Source organism: Parasteatoda tepidariorum, chromosome 4, assembly GCF_043381705.1.
Source record: "Parasteatoda tepidariorum isolate YZ-2023 chromosome 4, CAS_Ptep_4.0, whole genome shotgun sequence".
NCBI classification, from domain to species: Eukaryota; Metazoa; Arthropoda; class Arachnida; order Araneae; family Theridiidae; genus Parasteatoda; species Parasteatoda tepidariorum.
The window spans coordinates 42,973,397-42,990,025 of NC_092207.1; the positions used below are offsets into that span (position 1 = coordinate 42,973,397).

Below are 16,629 nucleotides of genomic sequence, written 5' to 3' on the forward strand. Positions count from 1 at the left end.
AAACTATGGGGGAGACAAAGCGAATCAAGCATTTATTGAGTAATTAAAGTTTGGTACATATTTTGTTACTTAAAAATTGTTTCTTTAAATGTAATAATGACGGCTAAGTAAGACTTATGAGTAACTGCAATGCAACATGAAAATACTTTATTAAAACAATATAAATAAATTTACTTTACACTTCTGCTGTACATTTTGTCCTTTTGCAATTCTAACGAACACTATTTTTTATCGACCGTTGATCCACTTCTTAATCATTTGCTTCCATGTCTTCGATTTCGATTTCTTCTGATTTGCTTCCATATATTTTTTGAACTGATCCAGAGAGCTTGGCTTTTTACCGGGAAACTTTTTCAATTTATTTACAGGCCAAACAAATGTCGGGGGCGGAACGCCTTTAGGCCAGCCTTTGATCGTACTCCCAGGCTTAAAATATTTTCCAGGCGGCAGAGGAAATTTCTTACTATTCCCCTTTGGAGTAATAAATCGATCTCTTCTATTTTTACTGCTTTTTGGGTTGTATTTTCTCGCTGGAAACTTCCATGGCTTGTTAGTTGGTTTTGGTTTAGAATCATCGTCGGTATCTTTGTCATCTGAGGTAGGAGGAAATACTTTATTTTTTGGTAATTTGGTGATAATAATTATTTTAGGAGGTACATCCTCTCCGCTCTCATCTTCCTTTTTTGGCTGCAGTGTTGAAGGTGGTGCCTGAGTGGTATCCTTACAATCTGGTTTTGATGGAGAAGGCCATGCATCAGGAATGGGTGTGGCGATTGGTGGTTTCCAACTCTTACCTAAGCCGGTTGGTGGTTTCCAAGTCTTTGTGGGAGGTGGTTTCCAGCTTTTAACTGACTTAATACCAGGATTTTTCCATTGCATTGATGGTGGAAAAGTAGCTGGTGGATTCCAATTCGTAGGGGGTTGAGTTGGAGTTTCTGTCCAAGGTGTAGTGGGTGTTGGAGTTGGTTCAGTCAAACTGGTACTTGAAGAAGGATTTTTCCATGCATTTGGAGGAGGTACGGGAAACTTAATTGGTATATTTGGTCCCACGGGAGGCTTCCATGATTTTGTAGGAGGTGGTTGCCAAGATTTTGTTGGTGGTGGCTTCCAAGATTTAGTAGGAGGTTGGCGTTTTGGATGAGGAGGCTTCCATGATTTTGAAGGGGGTCTCCAGCTTTTACCACTTGTTTCCTGAGATGGCCATTCCTTTGAAACTGTTGTTGGTGGTGCATCTGTTGGTGCAGAAGAAGTATCATCTTCAGCGGTGTCTGATCTTGTGTCTTTATTGTCAGTATCATCGTTTGCGTCATTTTCCGTTGACCTACATTGAATTTTGCATCCTCCAAATACCCAATAAGGGAATCCGTTTATTTCACCTGATGGCCATTGGCCTTGATTCCAACTAACTGGTTCAGGAACTGGTGCAGTATCATCTGCTGAATCTAATTTAACACTAATTAGGTTACTAGTCTTGATTGGAATATTACTTTTCCAAGAAAATGTTGTTAATTTCGGTTCTTCGTCAAATGTCTTCACTTTCCACCCTCCACTCTGCCATTGTTGTCCTTTTGAATTATCGATATTAACTGGTGCATTTGCTAAATTGAAATAAGGTAAAACATAAATAAGTTACTTGGTTTAAGTTTCCATATTGTTAATTAAAATATAAAGAGTACAATTTTAAATATTTAAAGACTAATTAGATAAAAACCAATTTTACTCTTCACTTTTAATACATTTGCAGATATTTATCTTGTGAATCGTTATCACTTTTATTTTATCACATTTTCCTTGTTTACAAGGAAAGCCTGATAATTATAACAGAATATATTCTACTAACCTAATCCATTTTTAAAATCTTTTATATTTGGAATTTTTCTAGTGCATAAGCTAGCAATTAGATTATTTTTGAAATTCAGGGTGAAAGGAAATAAAAAGATGTTTATTTGAATATTGAAAAAAAAGTTTATGCATATGCTGATTTAGTCTCTGACTGCAACACTTTGATTGTGCAAGACTCATTTTAATGATTTAATATCTGGACTTCATTGAAATATTTTAGTTTAAGAATTTAAACTACTTACTAATTCTTTGTCAAATATAATAAAAAGCCATTAAATGTGACCGAATCTTCACTTAGTGTAACATTAGTAATGAGTGCAGCAAATATATCAGGGCTAATTATAGTACTTCATAGTTTAAGTACTGTAGAACATTCGATTCGTTCTCATTTAGAAATCATGAACGTTTATATTTACCCGTTGAAAGATCAGATGATGGTGTACTTGTTTTTTGATCTTTCCAAACAACTCCAACACTACTATCATCACCCCAACTTTCTTCTTCTGTTCTACGACTTGGTGTAGTTTTCTTTAGACTGTATGGACCACCTTTCTGTTTAGAAGGCCATTTAATTCTAACTCCATTTCCTCGTTGATTCGAAAGTTCTATTGGTTTAAGTTTGGAATCAGCATCAGTATCTTTGCTGATTGCTGGTTGTGACCAGACAAGTTCATTTTTTGCATCAGTTCGAGAATCACTTTCGATGCTGGGTTGATCTGCAAATGGCCAAGCATTGCTGCTGTTATCAGGTGTCCAAGGTAGTGCCCCGCCAAATCCAGTTTTCCAGACAACATTACTGTCCCAAGCATTTCCCTTCCATGTTTTTGTGCCATACCCTGTCCCCCAAGCTTGGACAGGGTTTTCGATGTTTTCATTTTCGTTTGGAGTATTTTTGGTCGAATCTTGCGATTGTGCTAAAATAAAAACTAAATTTTAATAATATATAACCTTTATAACGTTTAGTGACTTAATGAACCCGCATTTTTTATTAATTTGTTTAATACAAAAATAGTACTTGCATGTAGTTGTTTAGTTACAGTTACAGCAGCAGTTATCTCATAATGTATGAATAAGCCAAAGGAGACTATATAAGATTATTTCAAAATCATACAAATATTTTCCGCGACTTCAATTCTTTTCAGTCGAGCCAGATCACTTTATATACAAACAACTGTATCCACTTTTATGGAGTAATGCTCGTTATTTCAATCTATACTTTCAAATTTTATTTTCAATTGATTACAGTTTATTAAATAAGTTGGTTTCAATTAATTACAGTTCGTTTTTAAATAAACCATTTTATTCTCCGCATTATGTTTGATAGAAAAATTTATTTCTTTTTTACAATGTTTTTTATGAAAAAAAAGTTTTTTAAATATCTTTACAATGTCTAAGTTCGATTGATATTAAATTATTAATTTTTTCTAGTTATTTTTTTCTGCAAATATTTTCTAAGAATGAAATGTAAAATTACCAATTGATGATTTTGGAACCCATGGAGCTGCTGGAAAATCTTTGTTAGCTGCTATCCATGTTTCTCCTCCAAAGTTTGAGTTATATCCTGTATTATCAACTTCCCATGTTTTACTGCCATATGCTTCAATGCGCTTTGGTGCATCGTTTGGAAATGCAACATTTTGTCCCCATGATTTCCCCCTCAACTGTACTTCCTTTGTTCGAGGTTCTTCTACTACATTTTTCGATGTATCATCTGCCAAATCTGTGATCGGAGAATCTGTTCGTTCTTGAACACTGGAAACATTCGAAAACTTTCTAAGAGGTAACTTTTTTCTGATGCCAAACTGAGCAGGTGTTTGTGAAGTGGGAAGCTTATCTTTTATTAATTTTGATTCTTTTATATCTGCATGAAAATAGAAATGATATTAAACTTACAGGCAAGAGATTCATTTAAAAATTTAATTTTTGTTGTTGTTGTTTTTAGTTTTACTTTTGAAAAAAAAATAGACGTATCATTTTACCTGCGTTTACTGACTGGGTTATGCTTTTTGCTGTTGTTTCTGCAATTTCATCATTCTTATTTTCGCTAGAATTTCCATTGCCAACTGAGAAAGCGGTCGCTCCCACCCAAGGAGCATAGTTGTAATCATCGGCAGGCCAGGAATTGTATTCATCATCTTCAGCCAGAGATTCTCCTGAAGCACCCCAGAAATATTCTGGATCTACCCACTCAGCATCAGCCGGGATGTCACCTGTACTGGTCACTCTCCACTCTCCATCATCATACTCTATTTTCCATTCCACGTCGCCTTTGTCATCAAGAACTTGCCACCCTTCATCGCCACCTTCCCCGACAACCTGCAAATTATGAATACTTATAAGACTATTGCCTGCTAAACGTTTATGTTAATATGGCCATTTATTGCATTTGTAAACATTTAAGCAAATGTGACCAAATTTTGTTCTTACATTCCATCGACTTGTATCTTCTGGAAGAGGCTTCTGGTTTGTTTCATCTATCGGATCGTCTAATGTCCAACCACCTGCAGTGGCACCATCATTTGTTGACCACACAATATATCCCGCTAAAATATAGTTTAATAGATATACAATTATCAAACTGTTTTAATAACAAATGCTAAGTGTACAACGCAAACTATCTAATTCGTAGTTTTTATTTAGTCTATTTTCGGGCAATAGAAGTAATTAGTAAAATGACATTTATTTAAATAGAAGAATATGAGAAAAATTGCTTATTTAATTAAATTCACTCGCTTCTGAGTCTACGGAAAAATAACTCTCCTTCATTTTTCTTAGTCTTATTCAATACCCCAGTATCTTATTCAATGTTCTATTACTTCTTTTATTACAAGGCTTCGTATACAACTTGCTATCGTTCATCAACCCCAAGATTCTTACTCAGTTCATTTCAGACAGCTTTGTGATCTGAGTATCCTTCGCTCACGTTTTTTTTTTCTTTTTCCTTTTTTGTCTCATGTCTAGCTTTTATACTATAATGTCTGTTATACTTTTTTTAAACCGTATTAGAGGCTACGCTCTGTCTTCGGTAACCCTCGTAACTGCTAGTCCGATTGTCTTCTGTCGCTTATTTCGACTGACCAGCCACTGACAAAGAGGGGTTTGAGTGAAGATATTGGAGAGTAATAGTCAATGCGCAAATTTAAAGCTTGCAAAATTAGAAGTCCTTAGAGATTTAATTACTGAAATCCGTGAATGTGGTAAATTTTTGTATTTTTTTCTTATTCTAACCATAATTAATAACAGCCAGATCGGGTTGCAATGCGTGAACTGTGCTAAAAATGTAGGAAATGTCCACCGCTAATTTTGATTAGGGGAAAATACCGTGAACGAGCAGTTGAAAAGTAAAATGAATGCTGTTGAAAATTTTGAACAATGAGAAATGGGCTTTGAGAGAATGAGAAATGAGCAAGTAGGAAAAGTGAAAAATGGGTACATTATCAAGGACACGAGTTGACCAAAACGGCATATCAGAAAAATAGAAGAGCCCGAAGGGCCAATTTTAAAAATTTCTTTACATTAAGTTACTTAAATATTGAAAGCGAGCTCCCTAACACAAAAAAGGAGACCTTAACCTCAAAGTATTGAAAAGTAAAAAGAGTTCTTATTTGTTTAAAATAAAATTATGACCTAAGTTGAGAGATATTTTTTAACAAAAAATAACAATTTCTTACGCTTGTTAAACGTTTGATTCTTTATTGGTGTAGGCGTCGTGATTTCTGGACTTGTTGCTTTTGTTGTGGTCGTCGGAATAGATTTCGTGGTTAGCTTTGTAGAAACGAAGGGTCTGGTTGATACTGCAACTGGCTTTTTTATTCTAGGGATTAAGTTTTGAGTTTTCTCATTCAACTTAGGCTTCACCCTGAGAAAATCTTGAGCTTTCGTGCTATCTATCCTGTCGATTGCATTCTTGACATCATCTCCTTTGGAACTCCATTCATCGACTGTTGCGTGTGCACTTGTGTTTCCTCTGGTTCCATAGTTAAAGAAGGAATCTGATTTAGCACCTGTAAATCGAATAGAATAGGTTTGTTATTCTTTCACGTCTATTATTGATGTAATGGATGGATGTTTAAAAAATATTAAAAGGTAGTGGCATTACGTTTATTTCATTTATTGTTAAATTTCTTTTCCAATTGTTTAAAAGTCTCAAAATTGTGAAGTTTCATAAATAGTTGATTTTGTGAAAAGAAACTGCATTCAATGTTAACAGGAACATAAGATTTGTTAATATCTGTCACATGTGTGGTCATGGTACATGACAATCTTGTTGGACTCCATAAGCATTGCAAAAAATCGGAAAACGCTCGAATGAAACTGTCTGTTTCTCTACTTGTACTGTAATGTACTATTGCAGTTTTAAGTCATTAACTTTAATTTTTAATTTTAAGATTTTGAATAATGAGAAAATTTGAAGTACGTAACAAACTCAAAAATATATTACAGCAATAAAAATAAATTCAATTGTTTGGGTCAAAATAAGTGGGTTATAAGGTGCAGCCGCTTGGAAGATCACTACAGAGAAAAACCACTTACTCCTAATAGGACGCGTGAGAGGATTACGCATCAATGGGAAAGGTGTTCCTATTTATTTTTAATTATATTATCATATCTTGGCCGAATAGTCAACACCAAAGGGCGAAGCTCTTCTTCAATATTCTTTAGTTTTGAAAGACAATTTGATTTTATGGTGGGGGTGGTTAAAAAAGAAAATGTCTCACACAAATAAGTCGTAGAAAAAGCTAAAAGAATGTTTATGGAGGTTTCAGAATTCGTTAAAAATTCTTTTTCTGCCCCAAATAATTAAATTGACTCAGCAAGTTCTTCCTGTGATTTTGATGACGTATGAGTAATTTTTTCCACATTAATTCAGATTAGTTTCTCAACCCATATTTGTTCTTAAACACTGAAATTTGGAGGGAAATATTTTCCGAAAATTTTTGTCAAAACACCGAAGGTGTTCATTTATCACATCCAGTTTCAGATACATCGTGCAAAATAATTTGAAAAATGGAAAATTATTATAAGTTAAAAAAATATCAAGTTGTTAAAATTTCGGCGACTCGTGTTGCAGGTCCTGCAATCCCAATCGGGAACACGACACACAGTTTAAGAAACTCTGCTCTATACTATCTTGCAATTCTTGCAATCTTGCTACTCTTACTATCTTGCAATCTGTTTTATACTATCTTTTAGAAATTTAAAGTATTATTGAACTTACCTGGAGGACGGTTATACACTCTGACCCAAGATTTAGTTCTCTCGCTGTCAATACTTGCTGCTCTTCTGTGAGACTTAACAAGATCTTCAACATTTTCTGTCAATGAATTATTCACTGATGGATAATCAGTATCAGTTATGTTTTCAAGTACGCTGATATCCTCTGACGTTGCATTAAATTCAGTAGTGTTAGAGAGTAGGGTTGAGTTGTCCGTTGGTTTGTTTATTTCCTCCGTGGTGCATAAGGCAACAAGAATCACCCAACTTGTAACAAATATTTGTATGATCTTAAATTAAAATTAAAGTTAGCTTCAAATTATTTAAAAAAATCATGAAAAATAAACAACACTATTTTAACATAAACAGAACAGGAATGATATTTTTAAGTCTATAGAAATTGATACTGCAATACTAGTAGAATATTGTAACACATTTAATTCTATTTTAATTTTACTTTAATCTAAAAGATTAAACTAAATTTGAATCAAGGAATTGTAGAAATGTCGCGTCTGAGCATGAGGTGTAAAAATACTCAATCTTCAGAAATACCTGGATGTCTTGAATTTAATGTTTGATGTTGTTAGCTTTAAAATTTATCAAAGTTTTTCGACTTTGTAATATTATTGTAGAAATGCATCGCCTTTATACTGGAAATAATTGTATTCTTTTCGTATTAGAATGGTTGAGAAATCAAAGAAATTTATATAAATGTTCTTTTTTTTAGCTTAATTTATGATTCCAAGATTTATTTCGAATTATTAAGTTTAAATCTATCCCCCCAAAAATTCATTAATTTTATAAGATTTGCGATAATATCTGTTTTTTTTATCATTAATAATTTTCTTAACAAAATTCTTTTTAGTTATATTTCACAGTCATAAACACTATCTAATTAACTGTTTAAATAACTGTTTAATTAATTGTTTAATTGAGTTAACCTTTATATAAGCTTATAATAAATTATGAGCTTATATAAATGCTTATTGATTTATCCTGTTAATAATTGAGCTTAATTATTCATTCATTGTTCTAAATTCCAGAATTGAAAAAAAATATTTTTATTCAAACTTTATTAAAAAAAATACCGATCTAATAGAAGTTTTAATAGGTAATATAATTTACTGTCATCAAGAAATGTGTTCTAAGTGTTTGATTTTACAGAAAAGATTTATACTATGACCTTGATTTTTGTATTATAAGACGATTTAAATTTGAAGCCTCTCAACCAAACGAAAATCAGGCCAGTTGCAAATTCCATTCTCTGGAAGAATATTCGTCCATTTTTTTATTCCTTTCATAAATGGTGGATAACTTATTTGAATAAGGACGTGAAAGGAAAATCATGAATAAATGTTAGAAAGTGTCCGGGATGGAGCTATAAATCAGATTCGCACTACCTACTTTGTCAGATGGCAGAAGATTCAATGAATGCAAATATTGGATGCATCAATTTCAACAATAGGCCTAACTCGTTAACATTTCAATGGATGGAGTATTTAAAAAGTGAGCAATGGCACTCAAGGAGTAATATGCGAACACTTCAAGATTTTATGCACTGTATGTTCTCTGAATAAATTTGAATGTGTTCTATAAAGGTTTTGTGCATTTGTTTAATTTAGCAGCAAGCAGTTTTTTGCCTCCTCGTTTGCGTGATTCACAATTGTGCATAAATTTTCTGTTGCATTTTAGTATTTTGACGCAGATGGGGCACCGGTGTCCCTTTAATGTATTTTATTTTTTTTGAAGCTCTAATTACAGGCAAAAATATATTTTGGCATTTTTTATTACATAAAAGCTGTCTAATAGTTATTAAAAATATGCGTTAGGTTATTGGAATTATATTTGTACTGAAATATAATAGCCAAAAAAAGGAAGTTAAGAATTTCTTTTTATTCATATTCAAAAATATATCAGTAATTTATTTTGTAAAATAAAAAAATTTCAATGATTAACTGCTTATCTTAGATCTAAATAACTGCTAATGAGAAAAACTACTGTTTTGAAGTGAGCCATGTTTGGGAGATTTTACCTTTAACGCAGAAAAAGACACCGGTGTTTCATCCTGTATATCATAATCATAATTAATTAAAATGCTAATTACAATAATATTCGCTTATTTTGGTGGTGCATCTGCTCCATTTGTATTGCTCTATTTGCTATTGTTCTACTTGCTTTTTCTATTTGTGCATTTTCGGAAAACGATTTGTCATTTTGAAATTGCCAATTAGTTACATTTGAACCTTTTGAAAACAATTGTTGACTTATAAATAATGTTTCGGTAAACTTTATGTTTCTTTTTTATAATATAACGTGCAAAATTGAAAGTAGAAAACCTTAATTACTTACTTTAAATGTAGTTACTGGATTTTCGCTTGCAAAGATGCAATTTTAATGGTTCGAGAATTCAATCTTAAGCGTGCTAATTGAATATTGAATTGATCAGATTCACTTTCTAAATCCGATTCAAATGCATACTCTCTGGATAACCTCTCTCGCCCCCTTTTTTTTCTTTTCCTTATCTTAATTTTCAACCCTCAAAATATGGAGGTAGCTGCAATTTGAAGAATGTGGCTCTAATAATTTAGTCGGGAATACGGCTAAAGTTTGAACCCCTTGATGTTAATATGACTTTTTACGTATTTCACCATATCATTAGAACTGTTTAAGAGAAGAACTGAAGAAAAAAATCCAACAATAATTTTATGCAATATTTAATTTTTAGAATTATAATTTTTTTTTTTAAAAACGTAAAACATTTTTAGATTTTAAGAGATAAAGTTTTTTTACCTAGTTTAAAACTATATATGTATTTAAATATATATATATATAAACTATATACATTAACTTTCAACCCCATAGTCTTGTAATTTTGATCCCAATCCAGAAGAAAAGGGAGCTCCTGGATCAGTACCCCTAGAGGTATTGATTTGCTATGAAAACTTGGAGGACTTTGTGACCCGGACGTGCACTAGTCTTAATTCGACCGATTCCCTTCAAAATTTTGATTTTATCATTTAATATAACATAGTTAAAAGTGAAGTCTGGCGAAGTTAACGAGAATTGAGGCACATGCATGAACCGAAATATAGTCTAGCTATTTATTCAGTAGTTTGATTAAAATATTATTTTTATTTGGAATAAAATTCTTTATTAACAATTAACGATGTGCAGTAGGGGTCCTTAAATCATTCTGAATGCAGTAATTTAAAAGTTAAAATAGTTGTCATTATGGAGTTAACTTATATGTTGTTTTGAGTGGTACTTATGACATTCCATTTTGGTTTTAAAATAATAATAATAAATGAAATCTTTACAAATAAACCATGTTTTAACTAAAGAACCTGATTTTTTTTTTGATTTTTTTTTTAAAAGAAAGAAAATGTTTCTGAATATAGACGATGAAATGGGTATAAAAGAAAAATGTATAAAGCTGTATTCGATATTTATAAAAAAAGTGAAAAGCTAATTAAAATTAAATTTGATACGACTCTTTGTCCATAATATATAGTATTAGGTATATTTAGCTCGAATTGTTTTTAATCAAATTGTAAATAATGGCAAATAATAATTGCTTTTTTTAACACATTTCACCCTATACCTTAAGTTAACATTTTTGTGAAGAAAATGTCTAAAAACAAATCTTGTATTTTTTCAAAATATTTCAGATTTGTTCATAGTATAAAACTATTGAATCAAAATCAACCATAGTCAATTGAAAAAAAATCATTTTTTAAAAAATTGTGTGCGAGTTAAAAGAAGAAGCAACTTCTTTAAAAAATATATTTGAATTCACATTACATTTGATTATTAATTATTTGGTAATTTTAATTTTTATTATTTGAAGCAGCATTTTTTATTTTATCCTCACCAGTTAACTATCTACAATAATACAATGATATTTAATTATATATCCTTGTAACTTTTAACTTAATTCAGAACACACAACAAAAATTCCCAGGATTAGCCCGATGAACAATTGAACCTTATTCAACGATCCATCTATCACTAGAAATAATTAACGTTCGGTAATTATTAACAGTATCCGGCGATTATTTAAAAAAAATCACTTCATAATTATATAATATTAAATAATATTTTTTTATATAATATTTTATTGCATAATATTTTATTATATAACATTTTATTACATAATATTTTATTACATAGTAATTTATTATATAATATTAATTAATATTAAACAATATATTAAAAAATAAGTTCTACTCTGTATATGTATACGTATCGTTCTCCTTCTCTGTTCATGGTTTCAACAGTTTTCTTTAAACATAATACACTAACTACATGATTATGTAAGCAACTTCAAAAATAAAATTAAATAAAGACATTGATGCAAACTATCTAAAAAAATTTTATCTAATTGATCTAGAATTAATTTAGCTTTGCAAATTTTTTCAAAAAACCAGTAATGCAACTAAATCATTTCCGTTCTGAAATATTAATAATAAATATCCCGCATTGAAAACTTATTTTAAAATTTATCATATTTGAGAAATAAAATACTGAAATTTAAATTTCTCATTTCACCATTTTTGAAGTAATTTTTTTTTTAAATATTACTATTTACGAATTAATTATTGATCTTGATTGGTTATCCTAAGTATTGGAGTTCTGCTTTTAAAATGTTCATATTAGACATTTATTCCTCTTATCAAAACGTTTCAACTAAAGTTTTTCAAGCAATTATTGTTTCGAATAAGCCATTAAGACGTAGTTTAACAGAGAATTGATTTTACACTGGATAAATAAAACAATGGAAAATATTGAATGCGGCTATTGTAACATGTTTGTCACTTAAATGCTCTTCACACCTTTTTTACGTTCTTACTATATTTTATATGAATGTCTCCGAGTTATAATGTAATTTTCCAATTAAAAATATTAATTTTGCGTTTTGGATTTTACAATTTATTATTTACAATTTAATAACATAATTTATTTTGAAAGAAAAATATTAAAAAGAAACATTTTTTTTAAAAAATATCACGGGTTTAGTGTACAAATTATAAAAAAATATTAAATTGTATGCCTTTAAAGCTCTAAAATACATTACTTTTTTTCCTATTAACATTATACATTATATATAAATACATATTTATATTAACAATAATAAATCCTATTAACATTATACATAATATATAAAAACATATTTATATATAATGTAGTTATGTTATATCCCTATAACATAATTACATTATATATAAATATGTTGAATTTTTCCCCCGATTGTCTCTGTTTCAGAGTTTATAAATCCACCGATTTCTTTTAATTGTGTTACATAAAAACTCTGTGCCAAAAAAGTACTTGCAATATAAGTATCAGAACAATGTTTAGAAAATGTTTTAGTAATACTTAATCTATGTACTGCTAACACTTCTTTAAACTGTTCTATATAGCTTGATCAAAATTTAAGTTCAAAAAAATAAAATATAAAGAAAATTAAGAAAAAATGAACAAACTAAGTATTATCACTAAAGTAATTATTACTTAGTTTTTTAAAGAAGTGTTTGATGAACAAAACTGTTTCAAACTATTACCTTTTATCGAAATAGATATTATTAATCGAAACAGTACCACGGAAGAAACAAAAAACTGATGGTAATTATATCTAACTAACGTATTTTGTTTGCTTTATCTTAAATCTTACTTAATTAAAATTAAGCTAGCAAAAGCTTACAAAATGCATTATTCGAAACAAATCTTAACACAAAATTCAAATTACAAGTTATAAAACATTAATAGTTTATTGAACAGTTTCCTTAAACTTAGAAACTTTTTTTAAGTTACGAAGATTAAATGTTTGGAATATTTTTAAAGTTACAGTTTAGACTATAAAAGACCTTTTTCAAAGACCGTAATTTTAGAGATTAAAGTTAAACCAAAATCTATATTCATGAAAAAAAAGTAGTTCTGTAGTTTTAGAAGCTATAAGGCTCCATAAGTATTTAGTAGAGTGAAAATATAAAGAGAGCATTGAAACTCTAAGTGAAAAGTTTCAAGTTTAAATCTAACTAACTCCAAGATGGTTAACTTAACTATCAAAATCATAAATCACTTCTGTAAAAAATAGCTTACCCCATTATTCCGAATAATCATATCCAAAAGCCTTATTGAGTAATCCAAGACACTATTAGTTATGCTGTTGCTGGGATGAGAAGTGACTGATTTTGTGATGATGATGACCGTCTGCTCTGAGAATATATACCCGTCAACCACGTGACTAAACCATATCGTATACTAAAAAAAAAACCAGAAGAATGTTAGTTACTTTGGATCGGTTTCAAAAAGACGCTGGAATTAACACAAAATGTCCCAACCGTGACCAAATGGAATCCGGCAAGAACACGCAATTCTCAAGCAAGACACAAAGGATAACGGTTCGGGTGTGGTGTTGGATCAAGAGCAAGCAGATTTCGCATTCTTTTTTTATTATTTTCTTCTTCCATTGCATAAATGAAAGTTTAAATGTAAGAAGGTTCCCGTGGAAGATATGCATTAAATGTGCTTGCTTAAATGGTTCCAAGGACGCATCTTTTGGTGAACTTCGATGAGCTTTTGATTTTGAATTCCATAATTGTTTCATTTTCAAACACACCGTATTTCAGTTCATGCGTAGCATAAATCAACAATTTATAGAATGTTAAGTTCATTAATTAAAAAAACCTATTTCACAGTACCTATGGTAGGTGTAGTCATACTTATATTTGTGTGTATAGTGCCCATTAAAACAGCACCAATTAAAATATAATATTAATACCTATGACCAAAAAAATCTTCGTGATTATTAATGTTTTCAAAATGAAAATAACAAGGGGCTTATCAGAAATTTTTAAGAGGAGTCAAAACTCTTGAAATAGAAAGTTAAGCGCACATCTTATGCATTTGGCAAAACTGATCTTTAAAACAGCATGGGTCGGTAGGGAAAGATTAAATCTGCTTTTGAACTTTATCATCGAGATAGATGGTTAAATTTCATTTTGCTTCCGGCCCGCAGAGATTGTATTCTGATTCATATTATACTCTGATAACGACAGATCAGAACTCAATTGGTAACGAGCTAATCATGAAATGTTTTCGTGGTTTTTACCTCCATTTTGCAAAAATGCTGAATAGTTTCATTTAAACAAATTCTTCTCGAAGGTGAATGTTACTTGATTCTTTAAGCAGATGTTCTCGTGTCTTTTAGATTCAAGGCTAGGAGGATGAAAAAGAAAAAAAAGTTGTGCATTCATTGAGTGGATTGGCATTCAATGCCTGAAATTTGTGAAGTAGTTACCTGAATTATAAAGAAAAGTGAGTCACGTAACTAATTACGATCACGTTGTACCATAATTGGAAAAAAAAATACCAAAAATATTTTATTAACATTTTTATAAATAAAATAAAAAAATCTTTTTTGCATGCGCCGCAAATTTTTTAAGAAGAAATTGAAACTAATTAATGTTCTTCAACAGTTCTTAACAGTTCTTCAACAGTTCTTAATTCTTATTTGTATTAAAACAAATAAAAATACATTTATTCAGTTTTAGACTTATTTAGATGTGACGAACATTTGACCATAATCAACGTCATTAATAATAATTTTTTTAAATAAATAATTACCGAATTTTTGCCAATTTAAGCCATAAATACTGGTAAAACTTCTACTTCTCAAATTTTTGGCTCACTTTGCCTCTGAATCGTTTTCGGGCTATTTTCGAACTATCAAAACTAGATAAAAACTTGATGCCAGTAAGTTCCAAATACAGGTTGCTGAAATTTCATTTCGAACAAAAAGTTAAAGTATATTTGTAAATTTATTTCAGTTTTTCAATATTATAATATATATATATATANTATATATTTCTTAGAAGAAATTTGAAAATACCTTATGAAGTAGATGCTATGCTCAAAAATCCTTAACATAAGGTAACATAAGGATTAAGTGATGTAACAAAAGCGTATAACGTATAAACTTTTAACCTAATTTAATAAAACTACTAAAATGTCACTTACCAGCTTCTTCCACTCATCTACTCTTATTTATCGTCTCTTTTTATACAATTTTGAATCGAATAATAAATAGAAGTATTAATACCAACTTTTGCTGACTTTCCTTGGACATTTTTCGGAAAATAAGCAGCATCTCCTTATTACAAATTTTGAAACATAAATTTTAGCCAAGAAGAATCAAAGGGATTGTGGTCATTGTATGCATTTTCATAAAGAAGCGATCTGATTTATCTTCGAATTTTTAAATTTTTAAAGTACTTGATAAAAAAAAATAAACAAAAGTATTAACGATGAAAATTATTAAACTTTATATTAGTTATTAGTGCTTTATATAGTTAAAATTAAGTGGGCCAATTTTTATCCTACCGCTTCTGTAATTGAATAATTCAAAAAGTGGGGAAAATTAGCGAGAAATTCACTTACAATTGTTACAACTTTCAAAAAATATGAAATTTCGATAAAAGTGGCTAGTACTATTTTTCAACATACAAAGATAAATTTAAGCTGTTTTTATGCATGCCCGTATGTCTTTAAAATTTTAATTAGTTATTTTAATCAGGGACATGAACTTTTTTTATTAAGTAGATGAATTATAAATTAGCCTTATCACCATTTTTTATTTTAAAATGATATTGTTTTGGCGTAATAGGGCAGAGCTGTTAACTAAGACCCCTGTAATAAAATAACTAATACTCTTAAAAATTTTCTTGTCAAAATTCCGATTTTTCTGCTATCAAAGGTTAAGAACCTAAATGATTTCGGCATCCGTCTATTATGAAGTCAATACATGTTGTATTTGAGTTGTAGCTTTTTTCCAACCATGGCAATCAAATATATACATCTCTTTTAAAGAAATGTGTCTTAACTTCTAATGTTGCAATTTAGAAATAACTTTCAGAAACATATAACATATATTTCTGAAAAGTAAACATATATTTCTGAGACATAAATATTTTATCCAGTTGTCAATTATTATTATAACTATCTCTGACATTACAAGTATTAAAAGTTAATTTTTCATTTTTAACAAGCATCAAACTTAACTTTAAAGAGCTTTAACTTTAAATTTAATGAGCATTTTAGAAATTTATTTCCCAAATTTAAGCAGCAAACTCTATGTAGCATAATTTATAAATTATCTAAACATAAATTATAACTTTTATACAAAAAGAAAAGCTTTTATAGAATTTAGTTTCATTTATGATTTATTATTTTTAAACATTATGCTGATTTTATTTATTTACTTATCAATTTTTCTTGAACTATAATAGGTAAAATTTTAGTGTTGTTTCTCCAGTCTAAAGTTTACACATTAATATTCAGAAAATTCAATATGATTCGAATCAATGTAGAATGCAATCAGAAAATGCAAAGTGATCAAATGAGCTATTGTGACTGTGCAATTTAATTTCGACCCCCTCAGACGCACATACTTCGCTCTCGTCCAACCTTTAATTAACGTTATCGACTAATTATCATCAGTTCGTTCGGAGGAAGATTTTTCTTCGTTCATGGAGTTTTAATAAACGTTGTGGTTTTTGCATATATATTTTAGGCATT

General features: G+C 29.9%; 1 protein-coding gene across 1 annotated transcript; it reads right to left on the bottom strand.

Moving 5' to 3' along the window:
- Window positions 1–125: 125 nt before the first annotated feature.
- Window positions 126–13,262, bottom strand: LOC107444544 (uncharacterized). The gene is made up of 8 exons (XM_016058700.3): window positions 13,153–13,262; window positions 7,061–7,346; window positions 5,514–5,846; window positions 4,270–4,385; window positions 3,822–4,158; window positions 3,317–3,703; window positions 2,259–2,756; window positions 126–1,598 (listed from the first exon to the last, which is right to left on the bottom strand). The coding sequence occupies exons 1-8, from the start codon at window positions 13,171–13,173 to the stop codon at window positions 229–231; spliced, it is 3,348 nt and encodes a 1,115-aa protein (XP_015914186.2). The 5' UTR covers window positions 13,174–13,262; the 3' UTR covers window positions 126–228.
- Between the last annotated feature and the right edge of the window lie 3,367 nt (window positions 13,263–16,629).

Excerpts from the sequence above, each read along its gene's own strand:
- LOC107444544 (XM_016058700.3), bottom strand. The coding sequence starts at position 13,173 with ATGATTATTCGGAATAATGGG. Across the intron at positions 7,347-13,152 it reads TGATTATTCGGAATAATGGG|ATCATACAAATATTTGTTAC; the intron begins GTAAGCTATTTT and ends TTTTAATTTAAG. Across the intron at positions 4,159-4,269 it reads AAGATACAAGTCGATGGAAT|GTTGTCGGGGAAGGTGGCGA; the intron begins GTAAGAACAAAA and ends CATAATTTGCAG.